This window comes from Macaca nemestrina, chromosome 15 (genome assembly GCF_043159975.1).
Source record: "Macaca nemestrina isolate mMacNem1 chromosome 15, mMacNem.hap1, whole genome shotgun sequence".
NCBI classification, from domain to species: Eukaryota; Metazoa; Chordata; class Mammalia; order Primates; family Cercopithecidae; genus Macaca; species Macaca nemestrina.
Window position 1 is genome coordinate 58838106 of NC_092139.1, and position 25965 is coordinate 58864070.

General features: G+C 51.4%; 1 protein-coding gene across 3 annotated transcripts in view; it reads right to left on the minus strand.

Annotated features, from left to right (window-relative positions):
- The window catches only part of LOC105486724 (abhydrolase domain containing 12, lysophospholipase), a 92907-nt gene that overhangs the window by 6600 nt on the left and 60342 nt on the right, over window positions 1-25965 (minus strand). For 2 of the 3 annotated variants that reach the window (XM_011749757.3, XM_011749758.3), the window contains exons 3-12: window positions 21483-21588; window positions 18403-18522; window positions 15288-15318; window positions 13102-13147; window positions 9079-9208; window positions 8097-8134; window positions 7607-7686; window positions 6453-6535; window positions 2551-2629; window positions 1153-1280 (exon numbers count right to left, since the gene is read on the minus strand). In XM_011749757.3, the coding sequence (XP_011748059.1) occupies window positions 1153-1280; window positions 2551-2629; window positions 6453-6535; window positions 7607-7686; window positions 8097-8134; window positions 9079-9208; window positions 13102-13147; window positions 15288-15318; window positions 18403-18522; window positions 21483-21588 (841 nt within the window). Of the gene's footprint in view, window positions 1-1152; window positions 1281-2550; window positions 2630-5119; window positions 5442-6452; window positions 6536-7606; window positions 7687-8096; window positions 8135-9078; window positions 9209-13101; window positions 13148-15287; window positions 15319-18402; window positions 18523-21482; window positions 21589-25965 lie in introns of those variants that run through there. The other variant, XM_071079755.1, reaches the window with a different exon arrangement.

A 25965-nucleotide genomic window follows, 5' to 3' on the forward strand; every position in this document is an offset into this window, starting at 1 on the left:
AAGGCCTCTGATTCTTGACCCTCAACTTCAGAGCTATTCTCTGGTCTAAATTTTCTATAATCTTCCTTTTATAAGGGGGAAAATTATAACCACAAAGCAAACCCATACTCTTTGAGCCCACTGTCCCCTCAGCAACCCAGGTCCCTGTGCCCGGGAATGGCAAACCGCTAAAGGGACACAGCTTTGCCTCTGGCACTTCCAAAGGCGGCTGGAGAAAAGCAGAAGTTTGCAGTAGAATTACCCGTAGGATATAGAGCACCGGGAGGCAATTCAGGCCACCAATTTCAGTCCCCTTCTGGGAGAAACTGGCACCTTGACCTACTTTTTGGAGCCGACTGGCACGACACAACAAAAAACCCTATCACCATTAGCAGCAGCCCCTCCATGGATCCAGTGCTCAGGATCGAAGTACCACATGCCCTCTTGGGCTCAGAAGCCTTGTCCCATGCACAGGGAGGGTTAGCATCTTGCCCAAGGCCACACCAGCCAGGCGGTGGGGTGGAGCCTGTGTCCTCTGACGGGCAGGTAGGCGAGTCTGGGCAGCAACCTGCATAGGGCCCAGGGCAGTACAGAGAAGGCTGGGGGTTGGTCCGTTCCACACGCTGCCCTTGTCACTACTGTCAAGGCCTCACCCTCAGGCTTGGGCTCTGCACTCAGGCCCAGGTAGGTACTCATGGCTCTCTGGGCTGGCGCCCATGTCCTGCCAATGCAGGGCAGTCCAGGAGCACAGCGTCCCTTCAAGAAGCAGCTGGGGACCAACAGGCTTTTGAGGAGCTGGCCCAGGGGCAGCATGTACATCTGAGAGGTGTGTGGAAGAGATCCGAGGTCTGCGAGCATCTGGGGTGTCTGTGTCTGTGTGCTCTCAAATGTGTGGCCACCTGTGAGCGTGTGTGCCCCTCTGTGTGGGTCTGTACATCCTGTACAACAGGGAGGCGGCTTACCCTGCATGATCATGGGAACAGTCCTGGAGGGGGAGAGAGGCACTCTCTCACACCCCTCTGCCAAGGAAATGGAAGGTTCCCAAATCACTGTGACTCTTGGCCCCACTGAGGCCCCCCCGCGAGCAGCTTCAGCAGCTGCCACCGGTTGCATGCTTAGATGTGAGCCACTGCTGCCCAGATGAAGCGCCTGGGTGGGAAGAGAATGTCTCACCTCAGTATCCGTGGCAGCTCAGGGCTCTTGTAAATGTATTTGTGCCTGTAGCCAAGGTCTGAATGAAAGGGCACAAACTGAACTTTGAAGTCTCGGAAGCTTCGAGCTGGTGCGGCGATGCTATAGAGCTGGGGAGAGAAAGGGGTCAGAGACTGAGGCAGTGGCCTGGCATGGGGGTCCCAGCCTGAGGAACATCAGCTTGGCAGCCTCCCCTTCAATAGAAACCAGTCCAGAGTCCCACATACACTGCTTGTTGCCACAGCCAGTCACAACCAGGAGGCCCAGGGGTGGGCTGGCAGGAGCCAGGCCCCAGGCTTGGCTCCTTGGCACACACACCACTCAAGATACTGTCCTCACACCTTCCAGACTGCCCTTCCTCTGGGGAGTGGCTAGGTGGATGGGCCAGACCAGGTGCCTGGGAGGCTCTGATGGCAGGGATGGCACAGTCTTCAGGAGCTGGGACAAAGGGTATGTGCCTCAGGCTTAGCTAAGATGGGCTTGATATGCCCATCTCAGCCCCCTCCCTCCCATGTCGGCAAGGGTGGGTGGGCCTGAGCTATACGCTGCTGGGCGGCTCTGCATCCTGCCCCTACCCTGTATGGCTCTGTCATCTGTGTGCCTTATGGAGCCTCACTGCATGGGGGCTGTCAGAGCAGGAAGTGCTCCCAGCCCTGGGCTGAATCCGTGGACGAGGCCTGCACGCACCCAACTAGTTTACCCTGCCCTGCCATTACCAAGACCCAGGCTGCGTTCTCTTACCCTACTCTGAGCCACAAATCCAATCCAACTTGCTGACAGTCAAAGCAAATTCAGCAAAAGCAAACACTGAGGCCCCACAGACAACTTGGTCTGGTTCTGACATCAGTGCAATTCCAAAGGCAAGGAAACAGGCTATAAGTTTCTGTATCAATTTTGACTGACCCCTGCAATGGGCTTGGGAGATCCTCATCAAGGGGTTCTTTGCCTTCAGCCCATAACTGATGAGCCCTTCCAGCCGAGTGCCAGGTTGGCCTGGGTTCTGTAACACAGGCAGCCTGCCCTGAGAACCCCCGTGTGAGGACTGGGAACTGCCTGGGCTCTGATAACACAGGCAGCCTGCCCTGAGAACCCTTGTGTGAGGACTGGGAACTATCTGCTTATTTTTCATAGTTCTTCTTGGAGACAGCATCAGTGGGCCTCTGTCCAACCTTGACACCAGACCTCCCATGTCCTTCCGAAGCAGCCTGGAGGTGACACAGGGAGGATGAGGTGGCCTCCTGAGCCTGACGTGGCTGGTGCACGGTCCATGATGCAGCATGCAGGGGCTGCCTTCCCATCTGCCCACTCCCAGCCTGGCTCACCCACACTGGCTGAGTGTGCAAGATGCCAGCTACACCAGAGGCAGAGGCCAGGACCCACCTTTCTGCCAAGCTGGAAGGGCACCACCGGGTCGTCCTCAGCGTGCAGGATGAGTAGGGGACAGGAGATGTGCTTCACACTGTGGGAAGGAAAAGGGGCTAGGCCAAGACCAGGGAAAGGACAGAGTTGCCCAGACCCTCTGTCCGTGGCAGGGATCTGGGTTCAGGGTGTGTTTCACGGAACCGTCCGATTTCTGCTGGATTTCTTTTTACTAGACAACCGAAAGTTAACTCTTCATTGTCTCTATGAACATCTATTCCAGCTAGATGACAGGTGTCAATCACAGCTATATAACTGGCCCCGGGAATGTCTTCTGAAAATTGAAAATGATTATTTTTCCACCAGATATATTCTTTAAGTCACAAAACAATATTTTTAAGCTGAATAATTCAGGTGGGCCAAGAAACTTAGTGTAAATGAATGTTACTAGGAATCTGCTGGTAAAAAAAGTCAATGTCCTCTAATTTACCTTTGTGTAAGTGACATTTATGGTCACTCCAACTCTGAACATTTAGAAGTGATTTAGGATTTTCAGTAGGTTTGATAGATCCAAATCCTTCAGCAAACCACATAATAGAAGCATGGGCTGCCAGGACCGGCGGAGCCTGGGCTGTCCTGTGTGGCCCTCACTAAGGTGGCACCTGACCCAAGTCTCCTTTATCCCCAACAGGGCTGTGGGCTCCGTGAGGGCAGCGCTGGCGCGCTCCTGGCACCTGGAGCAGGACCCGGTTGGGAGCCCCCCCTCTGTCTCTGCTGGCAGGAGGCACACACTCTTGCTTCCCAGTAAGGCTTTTCTGATGTGCAAAAATGATGAGGCTCTGGTCAGAGCCTCCCTCTGACCAGAGGCTGTGAAGGAAGCGGCAGTACTTGGGATTTCCCGGAACACGGCCCACCTGAGCTCAGGAAAGCCCCTCCTGCCCTCAGAGCGTGCCCCTGACTTCCAGTGAGCTGAGGGTGGGGGTCTCACCCAGGGTCAAACTTGCTTTGTTTGTTTTATTTTTTTTGAGACAAGTCTTGCTTTTTCGCCAGGCTGGATGGAGTGCAGTGGTGCAATCTCAGCTCACTGCAACCTCTGCCTCCTGCTTCGGCCTCCCGAGTAGCTGGGACTACAGGCGTGCAACACCAGGCCCGGCTAATTGTTTTGTATTTTAGTAGAGACAGGGATTCACCATATTGGCCAGGATGGTCTCAAACTCCTGACCTCGTGATCTGCCTGCCTCAGCCTCCCAAAATGTTGGGATTACCGTGGTGAGCCACCACACCCAGCTGAAACCTTGTTTTTTAAGAAGGAATCCAGTTCATTCAGATAATTCTTTTTCTTTTCTTTTCTTTTCTTTTTTTTTTTTTTTTTGAGACGGAGTTTAGCTCTTGTTGCCCAGGCTGGAGTGCAATGGCATGATCTTGGCTCACAGCAACCTCTGCCTCCCGGGTTCGAGCGATTCTCCTGCCTCAGCCTCCCAAGTAGCCGGGATTACAGGCATGCGCCACCACGCCCAACTAATTTTGTATTTTCAGTTGAGGTGGGGTTCACCATGTTAGGGTGATCTCGAACTGCTGACCTCAGGTGATCCACCCGTGTCAGCCTCTCAAAGTGCTAGGATTATAGGCGTGAGCCACCACGCCCCCCGGATAATTCTTTTTCAAGTTCCAGAACAGTAATATTTACAAACAAGCACGGTTTGTTGCTTAATATATTTGCTCAACTTTTAATTTGTTCTATTTTTATTTTTAGAACCAAAACATACTTGAGGGGAAAAAATACTCCACTTTTTTTTCATATTCTGTTTCAAATTAAATTAAATATTTATAGGGTGTTTTACTTTCCCTCTTTTTTTTTTGAGACAGAGTCTCGCTCTGTGGCCCAGGCTGAAGTGCAGTGGCGCCATCTCGGCTCACTGCAAACTCCGGCCTTCCAGGTTCAAGTGATTCTCCTGCCTCAGCCTCCTGATTAGCTGGGACTACAGGCACAAGACACCACACCCGGCTAATTTTTGTATTTTTAGTAGAGACAGGGTTTCACTGTGTTAGCCAGGATGGTCTCACCACCCACCTCAGCCTCCCAAAGTGCTGGAATTACAGGCGTGAGCCACCGCGCCCAGCCTACTTTCCCTCTTTTTTAAAGAAATCAAAATCCATGATATAAAAATGTCACAAAGACAATGTCAATGCAATCTGAAAAAGGTTTAAAAAAAGAACCCTTAATTAGAATAGTTAACTTCTGGCCGGGCGCGGTGGCTCACGCCTGTAATCCCAGCACTTTGGGAGGCCGAGGCGGGCGGATCACAAGGTCAGGAGATCAAGACCACGGTGAAACCCCGTCTCTACTAAAAATACAAAAAATTAGCCGGGCGCGGTTGTGGGCGCCTGTAGTCCCAGCTACTCGGGAGGCTGAGGCAGGAGAATGGCGTGAACCCGGGAGGCGGAGCTTGCAGTGAGCCGAGATCGCGCCACTGCACTCCAGCCTGGGCGACAGAGCGAGACTCCGTCTCAAAAAAAAAAAAAAAAGAATAGTTAACTTCTGGTTTATCTAATATATTTTTAACAATAAACTTTGTAATATTTTTCTATAACCAAACACAAATCAAATGGCTGAGGCAAAGTCATTTTCTGAGTAAGTTAGTATCAGTCGGGCATAGTGGCTCATGCCTGTAATCCCAGCACTTTTGGGAGGCCAAGGCGGGGAGATCACCTGAGATCAGGAGTTCGAGATCAGCCTGGCCAACATGGTGAAACCCTGTCTCTACAAAAATACAAAAAATTAGTGGGGCATGATGGTGGGTGCCTGTAATCCCAGCTACTCGGGAGGGAGAATCACTTGAATCTGGGAGGCAGAGATTGCAGTGAGCCGAGATCACGCCATTGCACTACAGTCTGGGTGACACAGCAAGACTCTGTCAAGAAAGAAAAGAAAGAAAAGGAAGGAAGGAAGGAAGGAAAGGAAGGGATGGAAGGAAGGAAGGGAGGGAGGGAGGGAAGAAGAGAGGGAGAGGGAGCGGGAGAGAAAGAGGGAAAGAAAAGAAAGAAAGACCAACCAGTTAATATCACTGTTTTAATATGTGTTTTGGCTGTCACAAACCATTTTGAAATAAAACAACTATATGGGGCTGGGCGCGGTGGCTCACACCTGTAATCCCAGCACTGTGGGAGGCCGAGACGGGTGGATCACCAGGTCAGGAGATCGAGACCGTCCTGGCAAACACCATGAAACCCTGTCTCTACTAAAAATACAAAAAAAAAATTAGCCGGGCGTGGTGGTGGGTGCCTGTAGTCCCAGTTTCTCGGGAGGCTGAGGCAGGAGAATGGCGTGAACCTGGGAGGCGGCAGAGCTTGCAGTGAGCGGATTGCGCCACTGCACTCCAGCCTGGGCGACAGAGTGAGACTCTGTCTCAAAAACAAACAAAAAAAACCTATATGGACAAAAACTATATATTATTTTAATACTGCTTTACTTCTGTGATCTTTTCAGATTTCTTATTTCTTTCTCTGTCAGCCAGGCTGGAGTACAGTGGTGCAGTCACGGTTCTCTGCAGCCTTGACCTCCCCAGACTCAGGTGATCCTCCTAACTCAGCCTCCCATGTAGCTGGGACCACAGGTACACGACGCCCCCATACCTGGCCAATTTTTGGATTTTTTGTAGAGACAGGGTCCTGTTATTTTGCCCAGGCTGGTCTCAAACTCCTAGGCTCAAGCAATCTGCCTTCCTCAGCTTCCCAAAGTGCTGGGATTACAGGTGTGAACCACGGTCCCTGGCAGGCTTTCCCTTTTTAAACCTGTTTGCTAGAGAACGACCCTAAATACTCTGAATTCCATCCTATTTGATTACTGTGACTAAAGAGGCTCATCCAGGGGTTCTCAGAGTTTTTCTAAATAGGAAAATTAGTTCCTATCCCATAGTACTCACTTTTCGTCATTTGCAAATTTAATTCCACTGCTTGTAATAGGATCAAGGAAGAACCAGTCAAACCCAGGGAAGTATCGATATATCTGGAGACAAGATGGAAACCATTTTCAGAAGCATTGGTTAAGATATCCAGGCAAAGATCAAGGGTGCAGACAGTTTAAGTTCAGGAATCTACAAGGCATTGCCCATAACTACCCTATCTAAAGGAGCAGGGGTGACATTGCCAAGGGGCCACCAGAGCTGTGCCCTGGCACCTTCTGCCCTGGCCGTGTCCTGGCTTTGCTGCTAGGGACAGAAGAATCACCTGCCAGGCCCCACAGACTGGCATGGCAGGGGCTGCCCTGCAAATGGTGTTCCCGCACCTCCCAGCCAGGCCGGAATCCAGCCTAGAAACCAGTCTTCCCACAGACACCAGGGCTGCCACCCCTGAGAAAATGGGGTCTATGGACAGTTTCCTCACACAATTTAAGAAAAGCAGCACCAAAAAGTAAGATAAGATAAAAGGCTCTTCTGGTCGGTAACAGAACAGCATGAGGCCAGGATGGGCTGACACAGGCCCAAGAATCCATGGCCAGTGGGGAGCACGGAGATCACAAACCAGAGTGAGAAGGAGGGGAAAATAACTGGCTAGGTTTTAAGAAAAGGTCCAAGGTTCCATTCCCAGCTGGGGAGGGCACAGGTTGGGTGGGGCCTGGCTTACCCAGAATTCCCACTGGGGTTCACCCAGGCCTTTCCCCAAGATAAACTGGGAGGCCAGGCTCCCTGGTCCACAGAGTTCAGCCCCCCAAGCACTGTCCTCATACACAGAGAGGGGGGGCACCCCCAGCTCCACTCCTGAGTGGGAAGGCAGGGCTGTCAATACAACGCAGTCAATGACACCACGTGGACCCGGCCTCCACTAGGTCTCGCTGCCCTCACATGACCCAACTATGGCCTGTCATTTCACCTGGCTGCAGGTTATAAACTTCTCAGGCAGTTCTGTGGCCAAAACCAGTATTAATTTTTAATGAAATCTGTATTCATTAGCATATTTAAGTAATTTTTAATAATCACAACCTATCCTATTAGTTATTTCTATAATTATCTTAATAATGAGTTATTTCTATAATTATCTTAATAATGAGAAGTCAATTTTTAATAAAATATGTACTTGCCACTGAAAATGGATGGCTCTTAGCTTCTTCACGGATATTAGTGAACGGAGATTCCAATATAAGGGCATCTGGAGGCGTCTCTAGATAAACAAACAGGGAACTGAGAGGTGGGCAGGAAGCCAGCGACATACACGTGGCCTGTGGGGCTCTGAGGGGCCCCCAGAAAGCACAGGGAGACCACAGTGCCTCCCCCTAGGCATCCACCTTGGCAGGCCTCAGATAGCTCCAGGGGTGCCCGCGGCGGGCCGGAGATGGCTCTGGTCACTCCTAAAAAGCAGACTTGCTGATGCGGCCTCTCTGGGGCCAGGCCTGTGTGAGGCTCCCCAGCTCCTCAGGTGTATCATGGGAAGGGCGGCCTGGTCAGCCCCGGGCCCCCCAGAATGCCCAGCTCGTGCTGCTCCGTGAGGATGCTGAGCACTTGCAGCAGGGCCGGGACTGGGAAGCACCCTGAATGCTCACGGCCACGGATGGGGCCCAACAAGGCACTCACCTCGCTCACAGAGACGCCGCACCAGATTTGTTGCCACACTAGGAAAAAAGAAGAACAGCGTAGTTGAGTTATGATAAAATTGTCTGAGATGATATGGGCCTTATGCTGGAAAGTGCTCAGAGGAGCCACGGGGTCTGTGAAGCTACTGGAGTTGGAGGACAGAGTGGGGGAAATGGAGATCCCTCTAGCACTGGGGGTGACCTGACTGCCCTACCACAGCTGACCCCTGCAATGAGGGTTGTACCCACAGCCAGTCTCCTTGTCCCCAAGGTGTGTCCTGCTGCCTCTCACTGCCCATGCCTTCCCATTGGCAGGGCTGCCCGTCGGCTGGGGGTGGCCAGCATCTGCCTGCACCTCTCCTGGAGCCCACCACACCCAGGGCCTCTCGCCATCCCAGGACCACACCTGGCGGACCATGCAGACGGCCAAAAGGATGGCCAGTGCCCCCCAACCCACTCCTCTCCTGGACGCTTCCCAGCCTGCAAGAGGCCATTCAGGCACTGGGAGAAAGGGCTGCCCCGAAGGGAAAGGCAGCAGAAAGGGAATGGCAGTGAAAGTCTGGGGACTGGGGCCGAGAGCAACGGTTCCCGCAGAGACTGTGGACAGCAGAGATGACTCCGGCTGCCCACAAAGGGCATGTGGAAGTACCTCCTGTCCTGGCCTATGTGAGAAGCAAACCACCCACTGTGCCCTCCCCCAGCTCTGAAGACGCTTCTTCCTCAGGGCCAAGTCCCCCTGCGGAGACGCCTCGACCTCCACGGCCTATGCCTGTCCTGAACCACTTTCTGAACAAGGAGCTCAAATCCTTTGGAGTATCTTTGGAATTTCCCCTCCTGCCTCTGCCACGGGGACGGGAGCAAGGCTGGTTGGGACTAATGGTGCCACAGGGTTTTCAGGGATGGCGGGCTCTCTAGATCCAGGCATGGGAGTCACCAGGAATACTGGCTCCCACTAAAGGCTGCCTCCTGCTGGGGTCCCTTACCCAGTGCCCAGAGAGTGGCCCCAGATGTACACAGGGTTGTCACCACTTCTTGCTTTGATCCAGTCAAAAACGTGGAGTGCATCATAGGTCATGCCCCGCTCAGATGGCGTTCCCACCGAGTCACCCCAACCTGGGAGGGAGAAATGGCAGGATGGGGAGGTCAAAGGCAGTTCACAAAACCTGGACAAACATACCTCCCCAGGGGAGCCCAGGGTCAGGAGGGGACAGGGAGGGGCCCGCTCAGCCCGCCCTTCCAGAGTCCGCAGACCCACTCAGGACACTGGGCAGAGCAAGCAGTGGAGAGAACGGGCACAGCCCCACATCCCCACCAGCCCCGGGGAAGGCAGCCCAGCAGCAACTCTGCCCTGTCCCTGCTGACTGCACAAACCAGACGTCCCCTCACAGGGTCACTAAGTTGGTGAATTGCAAATTTGAATGGCAACTAACAGCAAGCTGAGTCAACAGATCACAGAGCTTCAGAGCTGGCACCGGCATCCTCACGCCAGGGCTGCGGCTTGCCTCACCCTCTTGCGCAGGGGGGTGAGCTCACCCTCTCCCTCTCTGTTTCTTAACAGACAGGCTAGTGAGGTCTGAGGCAGTGGAAGCCTTTGCCACCACCATCCTCAGCTCTACACTTCTCCCCGCTCCCCCAGCAGCATCCACGTGTCCCGCTCTGAGCCCCGACGAGCATCAGTGCAGCTGGTGTGGTCAGATAAGCAGCCCCCGGGCCGCTGGCTGGACACCAACCTCCTCAACGCCGAAGGCTTGATCAGGGGCAGGATAGGGAGTGGAGTCCGGAGGCTCCCAGAACAGGGAGGGCATTTCTGGGTGCAAGGCAACTCTGACCCAGGAAGGGGAAAGGGGCTGTTTTCCCTTAGGGTCTAATTAGCATCTTGTTTGCATAACGGAAAACACTACCATCTCTGCCCCCAAAATTACAACCTCCCAAGGGTCCCCCCCAGTCTCCAGCAAAGATGGAGTGCAATTATCTTTCCAGCAGCCCAGCTGTGAGTCATCATCAGATGATCTGAAAGCACCACAAAGGTCAGAAAGAGCAGGTTGTGCAGTATAAGCAACCCCCACAGTTAGTGCAGGACTTGCTGTTTCCCGACTCAGACACTAGAGGAGGGAGGAGGCCGTGCAGAGGGCCAGGGCCAGGCTGGGAGGCAGAGGTATGGGGACATGAGACAGAAAGAAAAGAACAGAGATAGGGACAGGAGACAGAGACGACAGGAAGACTGAGAGACAGGGACAGAGAGGCACAGAGACAGGCAGGAAGACTAACAGGGATAGAGAGGCACAGAGACGGGGACAGGAGGCAGAGGGATTTAGACAAAGAGGCAGATGTGGTGAGAGAGACAGAGGGACAGTCGGAGACGGAGCTGGCAGTCTTGGTGCCAGTTAGAAACATGGAGACTCCACGAGAACTGAAACAAAGTGCTGCGTGGGATTTCATTTCCTGACAGAAGTGCGGGGAGATGAATGCGAAGAAGTCACCCCTTCTCCCTCTCCTAAAGTCTCTAGCATGCAGCAGAAGAGAACTCGTGTCAGCAAGAAGAGAAGGAGAGGGCACACCACGTCCCGTTCCTCATTCTGGAGTTTCTCCCAGCCCACAACTGTCATCCTGATGGAACTTTCTTCCCTGTGGGTGGCAGCATGGCGGCCCCCACAACTGTCCACGACCCTGGCACTTGTGAACGTGTTGGGTCACATGGCTGGGGAATGAAGGGTATGGAAGGAATGAAAGCTGCTAACTGCTGGCCTTGAGAAGGGGGTGATCCTGGACAAGCTGGGTGGGCCCAAAACAACCACAAGGGTCCTCATCAGAGAAAAAGGGAGGAGTCAGGGTCAGAACCAGAAGACCTGGGACTCAATCACGGAAGAGGTGTGAGCCAAGGAACACAGGCGGCTGGAAAGGGCAGCCAGGCATTCTCCCTGAGAGCCTTGCTCCCGCCCTGATTCCAGCCTGGGGGCTGCAGATTCTGAATTTCTGACCTCCAGAACTGCAAGACGCTACATGTGTGCTGGTTTAAAGCACTGTTTGTGCTAACATGTTACAGCAGCAAGAGAGAATTAACACAACTCCTACATCCGGGTGACAGCCTCTCTCCTTTGTTCCCCTCATATCTCCTCTTGGTCTGAGGATAGACACGCCGCCTGCCCCAGAAGGTGAAGGCAGCCAGCCACGCTGCCATCAACTCTTTGATCTCTCCAGCTGAGGACTACATGGTGGAATACACTTTTTGAAAATTTTGAGACAGGCTCTCGCTGTCACCCAGGCTGGAGCGCAGTGGCATGATCTTGGCTCACTGCAACCTCCGCCTCCTGGGCTCAAGCTTTCCTCCCACCTCAGCCTCCCGAGTAGCTGGGATTACAGGCGCCTGCCACCACACTCAGCTACTTTTTTTGTATTTTTAGTAGAGGTAGAGTTTTGCCATGTTGCCCAGGCTGATCTCGAGCTCCTGGTTTCAAGTAATCTGCCCGCCTCAGCCTCCCAAAGTGCTGGGATTACAGGCGTGAGCCACCATGCCCAGCCAGAATACACTTTAAAACAGTCTCTCAGCCAGGTGCAGTGGCTCACTCACACCTGTAATCCCAACACTTTGGGAGGCCAAGGTGGGCAGACTGACTGAACCCAGTAGTTCGAGACCAGACAACATGGTGAGACCATGGGCAACATGGTGAAACACTCTCTTAAAAAAAATAAAACAACATTAGCCAGGTGTAGTGGTGAGTGCCTGTGGTCCCAGCTACTAGGGAGGCTGAGTTGGGAAGATCACTTGAACCCGGGAAGCAGAGGTTGCAGTAAGCAGAGATCACACCACTGCACTCCAGCTGGGTGACAGAGTGAGACCCTGTCTCAAAGCAAAATCAAAACCAAAACAAACCAGTCGTTCACTGTTAACACCAAGTTATTTCTGTTGCCCATTAAGCCATAGTGTCCTTGGTATATATCAAACTGGATTCTTGATATGTTCAGTGGCAAGCCCTGGTTCATTCAAAAAAGCAGAAATGCTGAAGTGCAGAAGAATCTATCTTCTCTCTTAACAGTTCTTCTTTTTTTTTTTTTGACATGGACTCTTGCTCTGTCGTCAAGACTGGACTACAGTGGTGCAATCTTGGCTCACTGCAAGCTCCGCCTCCCAGGTTCAAGCGCTTCTCCTGCCTCAGCCTCCCCAATAGCCAGGACTACAGGTGCAAGCCACCATGCCCAGTTAATTTTTGTATTTTCAGTAGAGATGGGTTTTCATCATGTTGGCCAGGCTGGTCAAAAACTCCTGACCTCAAGTGATCCTCCTGCCTCAGCCTCCCAAAGTGCTGGGATTACAGGTGTGAACCGCCGTGCTCAGCCTCTCTTAACAGTTCTTACTGTCTTCATAACTTTAACAAGACAAGCTTTGATGAGCATAAACCGTGTCTGACGTCCAGCTGCAGAGACAGTCTGAGTCCAAAAAAGACAGGATCTTCTAATTTAAAATGTTGCAGGTTGGGTGCAGTGACTCACGCCTGTAATCCCAACACTCTGGAAGGCTGAGGCAGGAGGATCGCTTGAGGCCAGGAGTCTGAGACTAGCCTAGGCAACATAGCAATACCCCATTTCTACTAAAAACAAAAAAAAAAAGTAGCGGGTGTGGTGTTGCATTCCCATAGTCCCAGCTACTTGAGAGGCTAAGGCAGAAGGATCCCTTGAGCAAAGGAGTTCAAGGCTGCAGGGAGCTATGATCATGCTACTGCACTCCAGGTTGGGTGACTAAGTGAGAGCCTATCTCAAAAAAAAAAAAAAAAAAAAAAAAAGTTACTGACAGGGCATCTGCTGGGGACTCCAGGTGCTGAGCCTCCCCTACCAGAAGGGGCTCTCCCGGCAGCTCCATCAGGGGCTTTGTCAGGACCCAGGAAACCTTCACAGCACAGCCAAAGCAGGCGCTGGTCTTGCTCCGAGCCTCTTCAAGTGAGGCCTGCCCATGGGATACTGCCAGCAAGCAGTGGAAATGTGCTCAGATGCTCTTGCAAAAGAAATCTCACCTCTGTAGTCAAAGGTGACCACATGGTAACCAAGGGAACTCAGCACCTGTAAAGTGAAAAATAAACATCTTTGGCAACAAATCCAAGTGTCTGTGTTGAGGGCAGCTTGCCGCTTACTAAACTCATCCGACTTTCCCTCCCGTGCCTTGTGCGTAGTGGCAGCTTCACAAAGACTGTGACATGCTGCCTGACTCCCGGCTGGGTTTTATGAAACCCAGATGCCAACTGCCGCTTCTGGACCTGCTGACATCCCTGCCTGGGAGCACAGGAAGGCTCTCCCTTCTTGCTGCTTAGATGCTAGGGAAGCATCCCCCTTCCTCCTGCTTAGACTTAGAGGGCCAGGCGCAGACTCCCGCAGGTCCCAGGTCCCAGGCCCCATCTCCACGCGTGCTGCAGGGCAGCCTCTGGGGCGGCCTCCTCTGGGGACAGCTCTCGGTGCTGCAGTGTGATGGCGGACCCCCAGGAGGAGGGCTATACTGTGTAGAGACCCCATCTGAAGACCCTTGCTGCAACCCAGTATTTCTTGGATTTTAAGCTCTTGTCAATTTTTTTCTGTTACTTTTTTTTCAATCCCTACAGACTAGCTGACCTCTCCGATTTAGATCACTCCTCAACGCTCCTGTGCCCTTGCTGGGGTGTGCCCAGAGCAACATGGGAGGCTGCCGCACCATCTCGTCACCCAGAATCACAGCTCCCCTCTCTAGGGAGGGAGTCGGGTGCTTCCCCAGGGCAGCCTGCACTTCCCTGCCAGCTCCTAGCCACCACAGAGTCTATACCCAGAGCCAACCTGCTCCAGCCCTGTTGACCTCAGCAGGGTGAATCATTTCTTTTAACAGAAACCTAAAGAAAGAACCAATCACTTCTCAAACTCTCCCCACCTTTCCTGACTTAATGCAATTTACTCCAGGGGTAAAATCCTCCAATAGCTCAGAGCTGGGTGTGCCCCTACCTCTGTCTGTGCCCCTGCCTCTGTCTGTATCCCCTTCTGTCCTGTGGGCCAGTGCAGATGGCCCTCTGAGGGGAGGAGAGTGAGGCTGTTCCAACAGTAGCTCTTCGGCTCCAAGACCCAGACAACCAGATGAAGAACAAAATCAAGCAGCCAAGCACAAGTAAAGGTCTGCACGCCCTGCCCTAGACACCCCCTGGACATGGGGAGATCTGCGGGTGCTCCCACTGTGTGCCTGGAAGCTGATTCAAATCCCGCCTGCACCCCCTGCTGGGGTGAGCCTGCGATCTGGCAGTCAGTGTAGCACCTGGGGCACCTGGTTTCTCTTTTCTTTTTTTATTTTTTTTGAGACGGAGTCTCGCTCTGTCACCCAGGCTGGAGTGCAGTGGCGCCATCTTGGCTCACTGCAACCTCCGCCTCCCTGGTTCAAGCAATTCTCTGCCTCAACCTCCTGAATAGCTGGGATTACAGGCGCCTGCCACCACACCTGGCTAATTTTTTTTGTATTTTTAGTAGAGATTGAGTTTCACCATCTTGGCCAGGCTGGTCTTGAACTCCTGACCTTGTGATCCGCCCACCTTGGCCTCCCAAAGTGCTAGGATTACAGACATGAGCCACTGCGCCCGGCCCTCTCTTTTCATTTTATACACAAGTAATGTAACATTGAAAAACAATTTCCAATGCCATTTATGTAGTCTGCCAATATCTGCACTTGGTCTACCAAGCCCATACATTCTGATTTTGGGGTCCAAGCCTAGAGGCAGTGTGATGGGCAGTCACAGCAGAGGCAGCTAAGGCCCTACCTTCCAGCACACCCATCCAAAGGCAGTGTTAAAAAGGCCAACAAAAGGTCAGACATGGTGGCTCACACCTGTCATCCCAATACTTCCGGAAGCCAAGGTGGGAGGCCCAGGAGTTCGAGACCAGCCTGGGCAACATAGGGAGACCTCATTTCTATAAAAAAAACAACAAAAATTAGCTGGGTGTGGTGGCGGCATGCACCTGCAGTTTTAGGAGGCTGAAGTGGGAGGATAGTTTGAGCCCAGGAGGTCGAGGCTGCAGTGAGCTGTGACCGCACCACTGCACTCCAGCCTGGGCAACAGAGCAAGAGGACCCTGTCTCACACACAGAAACAGCCCAGCAATAGTTAACTCTCAAGCTGTGAGTCTGGTGACTCCCTTCACTTCCTGCCCTGGAAAGAACAGCCCAGGGAACAGGTGTGGGTGCCACCTGCACTCACCTTGTAAAGCTCCACGCGGTGGTCACCTCCTCTGGAGAAGGAAACAGGACATGGTGTGAGCACATCTTCTCAGAGTCAGGCCCCAGGTCAACTTGTCCTCTGTACCCCAAACCAGGCAAAGGCCAATGAAAGAGGGCAACCTCCTCCTTGGGGCCCCCTAAGTGGCCCCACACTTGCCTCTGGCAGTGCTGTGCCAAGGGGGAGATAGTCTGAGCACTCTGGGGAGATTTCTTAACGACTGCTTTTATTTTTCAGTAGGTAATGCACACCTATAGTCCCAAACTAGAAAGACACTAAAGGAAACACAGCAAGCCCTCATCCACCACACCCCAGCCCCTCCCAGCTTCCCCGTGTCAGGGACACCCTGTGTGGACAGAGGCTGTGCTCCAACAGGGCCTGTGTGGACACCTTCTGCCCTCACTTCTTGCTCCACACGTCTCAGCTGACCTTCAGAACTCTGCTCAGCTGCACCGCCCTGGCCTCTCGTGGTCATCTCGGCTGTTTCCCACCTGGCACTAACTTCTATTTGCTGCCGCGGCCACCCTGCCTTACAGCCCTTCACGTGTGTGTGTTCCACGCATGGGATACGCTCCTAGAATCTCCTCAGGGAGACCCTGAAGTGCAGGAATGGCTGCCTCCTGGCCCTCACAGTCAACTACAGCTTCACTGTGCATGTCGCTATGGAGACTAAGTGGGCTCGGCAAACACACCCCTATTTGTACTTCCTTGTCTGAGGCCTGTCTAGGCTCCCTTCCCGCTGTTAACCTGGACCGACCCCACAGCAGGGACATGGGCCACCTGGGAGGAGGGCGGGTCCACACTCTCCACACTCCGTAGCTGTGCTCCTCCTTCCTCAGGAGCGGTTTCACCATTTCAGGTATGGGGGCAGGAGTGTTGCTGGTGGGAGACCAGGATGAGATGAAGGAGGAAGCCAATAAAGTGCAGAAACAAAAATGTAAAGGGTCAGGCCGGTGGCTCATGCCTGGAATCCCAGCACTTTGGGAGGCCGAGGTGGGCGGATCACTTAAGCTCAGGAGTTTGAGACCAGCCTGGTCAAACGGTAAAACCCGTCTCTATTAAAAATACAAAAATTAGCTGGGCGTGGTGGTGGGTGCCTGTAATCCCAGCTACTCGGGAGGCTGAGGCAGAAGAGTCACTTGAACCCGGGAGGCTGAGGTTGCAGTGAGCCAGGATTGTGCCACTGCACTCCAGGCTGGGCAACAGAGTGAGACTCTGTCTCAAAAATTAAAATAAAAAATAAAGGAAGGAGTTTCAAGACAAGGAGGAAACACTGCAAAGTATTTTCAGTGATCACTGTAAGAGTTCATAGCGGCTCTTTTCTAAGTTTATAAAATTTCCTACATTAAGCAAAAAAGTAACAGTTGCTGGGAATCCAGGGGGTCTGGACCTCAGGGAGACCCGCGTGGTGGATCCCGCAGACCAGCGAAACCTCACTGGGATGCACAGGACAAAGAAAGCAGGCAACACGGGGGTGGCGAGGCCTGCAGCCAGGCACTCTCTGCAGGAGTGGGAGAGGGCAGCAAACCTTGAAAATCACAGCATCACTTTCTAACCTGAAGTTACAAGCAGGTTCTTTTTTTTTTTAAACCATGTGATGGGCACTGCAGAACTGAACCTTATTCACAGCCAACCACAGTTTTCTCATTTATAAAAAGATGCTGCAGGAGCTGTTTGTAGCTGCTTGCTCTTTGAAAAGCAGAAGAGAAACCCGCTGCAGCTTGTCCCAGACAAAGAAGAAAGGAAACTGTGCAGCACATGTGTGATTCAGTAGCTAGGCACACTGTCCCTGGCACAGAAACCGCCTTATGGACCATGCCGCTGGGCTCTTTCAGCAATGCCCTCTGCAGGGCTCCACCATGCAGACACCCACCTAGGCCTGCTTTCGCCTCCAGAAGGGCCCAGCACGGCTCTCCTTGCTGGCTCCGCCTATAAAATGTTTGCCCCTAGCCCTGACACACCCTGGTGCCACAGTGCACCTCGGCCCTGGCCCTGCAGCAGCCCTGTCTCCATGCTGGGTCTGCCTCTGCGCTGGCTCCTGGCTGCCTCTCTCACACACGAAGACCTTGGTGGTTTTCAAACAATGCTTTGTTCAGAAAATGTATCCCCCCACACCCACCCTGGGCTCTCCCACAGAGGCTCTTCTGAACAGCAGTCACATGGTGTGGAAGGAGCACCCTTTAAGGCAGGGAGGCCAACTCCAGGGCAGCCAGTGGAAAGGACAAGCCATTAGGCCCACTCAGGAAAAGCATCTGAGATAGCACTGGGCAGAGCTGATCAAACAAAGCGCATGTACTTCACCAACAGCCCGTTAGTGAGCGGAGAGCCCACACTGTAGGGCGGCCTGCAAGGACCCCAGCACCTGGTACCTTCAGCCTCTCCCTTCTGCCCCTTCTCAGCACCCGCCACTTTTTTCCAGGAAGTATGCCTCCTCCTCCAGGCTGCCCTGGCTCTGGCTTCACCTGTCTGCCACCTGGAGCTATCTTACAGGTAACAAAGATCTGCCTGCCACTTCAGGCTGCATGACAGATATGGGGAAAACCAGCTGCCAGTGAGCTGAAGCCGCCCATTCCCAAGGGCACGAGGCTGCCACAGTCAAGTGCCACCATGACCCCTTCTCAGAGGGACCCCAAAGCCCTCACTCTCCAAGAACCCTGCTCTCCAAATCACATAACAGCAGATGCTGTGCCCTTTGAGATTACAACAGGGAGAAAAAAACATGCCCTCTGGCCTGGGAGCTCAACCCCTGACCGAGACTCAGCCTCCTCCATCCCAACCCAGGCTGGAGTTCCAGATAGGGGACGGTCTGCACACAGCTTCCCACACTTGGTCCCTGCGGAACACAGCCCTGCTGGCCTCAAGCTGTGGGAACCCTGCTTCATGTAACGTTCACCTAAACTCGGCCTTCCCTCAACCCCTTAAGAACTCTGCCTTTCCCTTTGTTCTTGGGAGGTTCTCCCTCATTGCAGTGGATCAGTACTCCTGATTTTGTGGGGCCGCAGGTTAGCTCCTGCTGGTTTCCAGCAGACTGGGCCAGGACATTCCCACCCCAAAAGGGAGCCGTGCTCCACAGCGAAGATGGGCTCCCCTCCCTTACCTGGTACCTGCGTTCCCATGCAGGTACAGAATGATAGCGTGGCTGGAAGCCAAGGCATCCTCATACCACATCTGGTCTTTGCCTTGGGCGTTCTTCCACCAGACTGCGGGGACGGTATGCCTGGAGACAGAAGCAGAGGGGAGCGCAGGATCAGATGCTCCTTCCGTCCTCATCCAGGCGACTGCATGTGGTGTTACTTAATCAGCTCAAGTCCAGACAGCAGGGAGCTGCAGACCCCATCTAACTACAGGGGAACAGATGGGGGTGGGTGGTAGAAAACTAACCCCATCACTAGAATCAATAACCACGGAACTGCAGGCTGTGTGGATGGTGCTGACAGCTTCAGCAGGAGTGTTCCCTGACTGGCAGGCCAGCCTCCTCTGGGCCACAAAGGCTTGCAATGTGACAGTTACCACCGACGCCTAGCAGAGAAGCAGCACTTAGTTCATCCTAAGTAATAACATTTTCCTCATATGTGCCCCACATTCCACTTAACCCCATGCTTCAACTGTCCACAGTTTAACTCACAATGGATTTTAAACAGTACATGCTGTCACATTTGCTAATTCAGCAACACCAATGTTTGTGAGCTTGACTAGAAACCAGGCCATCGCTGACGCCATTTCTAACGTCGAGTATGCACCAACTTCCTGGCCTGCTCATGGTCCACGCCTGGCTGGGCACTCTGAAGCTGCTGGTCTAACTAGCCAAACCCTCCTTCCGAGAGATACTAAGGTTAATTTTAACTCAGGCCAAATCGAATATTGTTAATCACTGGGGAGGGTCGAAATTAATCACTTTTCTGTAAAGCTTCTTCAAATTCATTCTGGATAACAGTGACAAGAATCTTTAAAAAAAAATTTAATGGCCAACTTCTTATTTTCTAGATTTTAAGCTTCAGCATCTCATCTAACTTCTGTCTCTGATCCGTTCAAGAGGATCACATTTTGGGGTGGATCTAGTCACTATGATCATCACTCCCACACGGTTATAAACTTGAGGGATAGGACGGCACATTTTGAAGGTGCTGGGAGCAGATGTGCTTCCAGTAGCCAGCCCACCCCAAACCTGGGTTCCTGACAAAGAGCCAGGGAACTCCTAGCCAGCAGAGAAACCCATTCCTGGGCCTCTTCTCTCAGCAGACAGGCGATGGCCAGGCATGGCCAGGTATGGCCCCCAGGCTTCACGCTAGGCCTTGAGGCCCTCCTTTCAGGAAGCTGGTGGGAGGGTTTGATGAAGTGATGGTGGGGGCAGTTGGTGAGCTGGGCCCGCTGCTACCTGAGGGCCCACTGTCATTGTGACTGCCTAGGGCATGAGAGTAGGCAGCAGCCACACCCACCAACACACACCAACACACAGCGTGGCACCGCCTTGAGACTTGCCACTAGCATCACTAAACAAAACCTTTTCTGGTAACTGATAATATATGCAAATGTTGTTAGTACTTCCAGCCTACATCTTACCACCATAAACACCCTCCTGCAATAGGACAGACTCATATTAACCAAGAAGAGGGCTGACCAAGTCCCACTCAGCAGCTCTGTGCAAAACAGGTCACGCTTCAGACAGAAACCCAGAGTCCCACAGTCACACGTTGGTCAGTAAATGCTAGATTAAATCAAATCAGGAAGTGACAAAAGACTTTAATCCTAGCACCAACTACTAAGAACAAAAATCTCTCTTCTTGTTTTATGTTCTTTACCAAGGACCACTGTTAGAAATGCCTGAATGTTCTCTCATCCACACTGGGAAGCTACTCACAGCATTTCATTTAGAAGCTTCTCACATACACAGTGGTTTTCTGAGACAGCGGAAAGGGACGTTATGGCTACTGAAAAATAAATTCAGCTAGATAAAGGGGCTGTGATTCAGGATCACTTCTCAGAGAAAAAGGGAAATGCCACAGTGAGGTTGGTCGATTTTAATTCAGTTGTTCAGAAGCACCATTTATGTACAGAAGAAAACATTAAAATGTATTCCAAGGAGACACAGAGAAGTCACGAGGCTTATGTCCAACGTAAATTTATGGCTTCAAAAAGTAAATACTTAGAAGATAGCCAACACCATCACCGAAGCTATATGTGAAAAGAAATCAAGCTGTTTTCACTTCTTGGAAAAGATATATATATATATATATATATATATATATTTTTTTTTTTTTTGGAGACAGAGTCTCCCTCTGTTGCCCAGGCTGGAGTGCAGTGGCACAATCTCGGCTCACTGCAGCCTCTGCCTCCTGCGTTCAAGCAATTCTCTTGCCTCAAACTCCCGGGTAGCTGGGACTACAGGTGCGTGCCACCACGCCCGGCTAATTTTTGTACTTTTTTTCAGCAGAGACGGGGTTTCGCCATGTTGTTTAGGCTAGTCTCGAACTCCTGATCTCAAGTGATCCCCCTGTCTCGGCCTGCCAAAGCGCTGGGATTACAGGCGTGAGCTACCGCGCTTGGATGGAAGATATATTCAAAAGAGTGTTTGCGATTCTTCCCTTATATTCTTTTTTTTTTTTTTTGAGACAGAGTCTTGCTCTGTCACTCAGGCTGGAGTGCAGTGGTGTGAATTCAGCTCACTGCAACTTCTTCCTCCTGGGCTCAAGTGATTCTCCTGCCTCAGCCTCCTAAGTAGCTGGGATTACAGGCGTGCACCACCATGTCTGGCTAATTTTTGTATTTTTAGTAGAGACAGGTTCACCATGTTGCCCAGGCTGGTCTCAAACTCCTGGACTCAAATGATCCACCCGCCTCGGCCTCCCAAAGTGCTGAGATTACAAGTGTGAGCCACTGTGCTGGCCACTTACATCCTGTTTATAGCTTCTTTGTTTGTTTTTCCTAGAAACAAGGTTCTCTAAAAATAATAATCTGTTCACAAAGCCTTTGCTGTTTTGAAAGCCTGGGAATAGAGTTTAAAGTCACTGAATCCCTCAACACTAGGATCAAATGTACTGAGATCTTTCCTTTAGGAAAGGAAGAGGTGAAGATAAAAATGAATAACATTTCAGAGGCCAGTGTCAAAGACAGCACCAGCTCAGCCATGTAGGGCCTTTTCCTGCTGCTGGAAGGGCTACAGAGCTTACCAGTACTTACCAGACTCCAATGGTCACATCTTCCTCTGGCTGCAGGTAGTAGTTACATGTGTGATTCAAACCTTGATCCTGTGGTTTTTTCAAATCAATGAAATAGGGAACCCTTACTGTAGGAAATAAAGAGATGGAAATTAGGATTACTGGTGGATTAATACACACACGTACACACAGACATGCATACAAGCATGCACACTCACACACATGCACACATATGCATCCACACGTACACACACACATGCACACCCACATGCACACACTGCAGAAGCTCTCAGAAAGCACCAAGTCCTTTTCCTGTGCAATCTTACAATGGTGCCAGACCTGCAGGCCCAGCCTCAGGCAGGGTATGGGCTGAGGCCAGCATGGGCAGGGACAGATACTACAGTGAGGGCGAGGTCTGTGTAGAGACTGGAACACTAAGGTCTAAGGTCACTCAAGGTGTGAGAAGATGCAAGTAAGGGAAGGAAAGATCCCCAACAGGTCTTAAGGATGGGCCAGCCAGGAGGGAGGCTAGGGAGGCTGAGCCTGCGAATAACTCAGGTGCCTAGTGGAGTGGGACATACACAGCAGGAAAGGGGATGGCGCTAAAGGATCTGATGAGCGTAGGGTGGCAAACAAGGTAAAGGGGATTCCAAAGTTTCTAGGACTGTTGCCTAACACAGAAAAGACAGCAGAAGGTAAGGTGTGGGGGCAGCAAGAGGGATGAATCCACAGGACCCATGCAGAGCAGAGTGAAGTCAGTGCAATGGCCCAGCAGAAGTCCTACATTGACCAGGTCATCTGCCAGCAGGACAGCAAGTGAATTAACCAGCACTCCACACTGTGGAAGACCATGAGGCCCTTAGACCTGGAGGAACCTCCAGGACCTGCGGGCAGAGAGGAGCAAGGTGACTGTGGGTGCAGGTGCGGTAGCCCCACTTTGCTATTGTAAAAACATGCCAATGAAACACAACCCCCACATGTGGCTGGGAGGAAATACAGAAAGACAGAAGCCAGGCTGCTCATATAGCTTCAAAGTGTGTGTGTGGGGAGAATGGGGGCAATTTTTTCCTTATATACCATTATAGTCTTATTGCTTTTGGTGAACACAACTTTAAAATAAGTTTAACTGAAAAATAAAAAATTTAAAATAAACCCATGAACCCTGAGGTGGGATTTTTCTGCTTTATAAAATGGCAACTCCCAAAAGAGGCAGTGACAGAGAGCAGTGCGGGCCTGGCTTCCCTCTGGCGGGTCCTGCCCCTGGGGAAGCTCTGCTGCTGACAGCTGTCTCTGGTGAAGACAGGGGTTGCATGACTCCCACGTCCGCGTGGCACACTGCACATCTAGCCTCACTTCCTCAAATGTCACCAGGCTGGACTCACGAGGACATGGGGACATACACACTCCTTCCCAGAAACTCCCTGAGCGTCTGTCCCAGACCACGTGGGGAGACAGTTCCCCTGACCAGGGCTGCTGTTCATACCCCACCTTCTTAATCCATCTCTTCCCCAGGAAACAGATACATCTTCAAAACTTTAATAAGAAGTTTCTCTCAAAATAAAAAATGGCAAAGGAGGTGATCCACATCCCCATTAGCTCCAGCTGAGCCAGGCCACACAGCCTTTGAGGCAAGTCACCATCATCACCATCTGACGGCTCCTATTAGATTGCCGGCTCACATGATAGAGCTGGATTTTTTGATACCAGCCTGGGCAACATGGCAAAACCTCATCTCTACAAAAAAATGTAAGAATTACCCAGGCAAGGTGACATGCACCTGTGATCCCAGCCACTTGGGAGGCTGAGGAGGGAGAATCACTTGAGCTCAGCAGGTCAAGGCTGTAGTAAGCCAAGATTGTACCACTGCATTCCAGCCTGAGTGACAGAGAGACCCTGTTTCAAAAAAAAAAAAAAAGAATTGGCTTTGAACCCAGCAGCCCGGCTGCACAGCCCTGCCTCCTGGCTGGCTGGACAGGAAGTCAGGGAGGTAATAAGCCTGGCCCCTGAGAGGCCTGGAAGGTCCACCTGCCCTGTTATGGGCTGAGTTGTGCTCCCCAAGAAAGACTATGTTCAAGGCCTCACCCCCAGTACCTAAGAGTGTGACCTTACTTGGAAACAGGGTCTTTATGGAGGTAATCAAGCTCAAATGAGGTCACTGGGTGGATACTAACCCAAATGACTGGTGTCCTTATAAAATGGGGACATTTAGACACAGAGACAGAGGGAAGACCATGAAAAGACAACCAAGAAGATGGAGAAGATGGAAGCAGAGATTTGAGGGAAGCTTCTCCAAGCTGGGAATGCTGCCAGACAGACAGGCAAGAAGGGTCCACCTCAGCGTCTCAGGAGGAGCTGGGCCCGCCCACACCTCAACCTCGGACTCTCAGCCTCCATGACCATGAGAGGATACATTTGTTTTAAGCCACCCAGTTTGCAGGTTTGTTAGAGTGGTCCCAAAAAATAAATGCAGTCAGCCGGGCGTGGTGACTCACACCTATAACCCTAGCACTTTGTGAGGCCAAGGTGGATGGATCACCTGAGGTCAGGAGTTCGAGACCAGCCTGGCCAACATGGCAAAACCCCGTCTCTACTAAAACTATAAAAATTAGCTGGGCGTGGTGGTGTGCACCTGTAATCCCAGCTACTTGGGAGCCTGAAGCAGGAGAATGGCTTGAACCCCGGAGGTGGAGGTTGCAGTGAGCTGAGACCATGCCACTTCACTCCAGCCTAGGTGAAAGAGTGAGACTCTGTCAAAAAGAAAAGAAAAGAAAAGAAAAGAAAAGAAAAGAAAAGAAAGAAGGGGAGGGAAGGAAAGGAAAGAAGGGAGGAAGGGAAGAAAGAGAAGAGAGAAAGAGAAGAGAGAGGAAGGAAGGAGAGAGAGAGGGAGGGAGGGAGGGAGGGAGGGAAAGAAAGGCAGGTTCTTCTGCAACAGGAAACAATTGGAGAAACTGGTTATTTTACCAAGGCTTTGACTGGAATGGCCTGCTTTCCTTTAAGGATTCAAAGGACTTATAGAGACAATAAAAGCCCCGTGGGTAAAACTGGCCTCATACCTTGTCTATACAGTCCCCATACAGGGTTCCTGACCTGTGGTAAAGAATGTCACTTTCTAATAGGCCCAGGAGCCCCAAGTTATTTTAGGACCTCAAGAAGACAGGAATTTACCAAACTCATAGGTATTTGAGGATACGAACCCATGACTGGACTCAGTTTTTAAAAAGTCTTATCGGAGATTCCTTATGGAACAGAGTTCTACCAAAGCCAATTTAAGAAGCCTATGTAAAAAATTATTACTTGTGTTGCAATTTATGTAAATAATCAGGCCAAGTATAATAAGACTAATGTTTATTTTGCAAACAAATCAGTCTTATAATGATTTGGTTTTTAATAAAAATGGGGACTGGAGAGAGAAAACTTGTGCTTCGAAAAAATATATATATAGTATACCTGTTGTTAGATGTTCTTGCATTTTTCCTGCAGTTTGGAAGGACCAAATCTTAAATTCTTTGTGGGCTACAAGTCACCAAACTAATGCATTCAAATCTTTACTTTTAAAACTGGGAATTGCACTCTTTACCCTATTCCTCATTATTAACCTTATAGTTCACTGTTCCCTTAAATGCAGTGCTAAAACTATAGATGACAATAGTAATGCCTTTGCCATGCAAGCCTTGGATCTCCAGCCATGCCTGTGTGAGTATGCTCAGAGCTGCAAAGTGGTTCCATTCCTTTCACCTTGGGGTAAACACCTACCCCCACTACACTCCTGGCCGGCAGGAAGAAGTTAGAGCTGTCTTTGCCCTTTCTCCATCTTCATTAGCTAACACCTGAAAATTAAGGTGTTATGAAACCCAAAGGGGTATGAGACGCGGTGGCGCATGCCTACAATCCCAGCACTTTGGGAGGCCAAGGCGGGTGGATCACGAGGTCAGGAGTTCGAGACTAGCTTGGCCAGCATAGAGAAACCCTGTCTCTACTAAAACTATAAAAATTAGCCAGGCATGGTGGTGCGCGCCTATAGTCCCAGCTACTTGGGAGCCTGAGGCAAGAGATTGCTTGAACCCGGGAAGCAAAGATTGCAGTGAGCTGAGATCGTGCCACTGCACTCCAGTCTGGGTGACAGAACAAGGCTCTGTCTCAAAAAACAAACAAACAAACAAACAAAAAACCAAAAACAAAAAACGAGAGGGAGGGACTGAAACTACCATTCCAGAACTGTAACTGAGACAGTGAAAGAGATCTGACCTGACTGACTCCATCTTGGTTCTAACCTCCACACTGTCCTTGTTTACTCCTGGCCATAGGCTAAACTAACTTTGGGAGGAGCTTAGTTTATAGTTTAAAGCAAAGATGATACCCTTTCTGGAAACAAACCTCCTTCTTGCCTGGGGACTAGACTGCCTTTTTAGGACTAACATTTTGGCTACAAGATTGGAAATTGTTGTGGTTTAGGAGTCATGCAGCTGGAGGCTACAAGACTCTGACCCCTCCCCAAATTGCTCGTG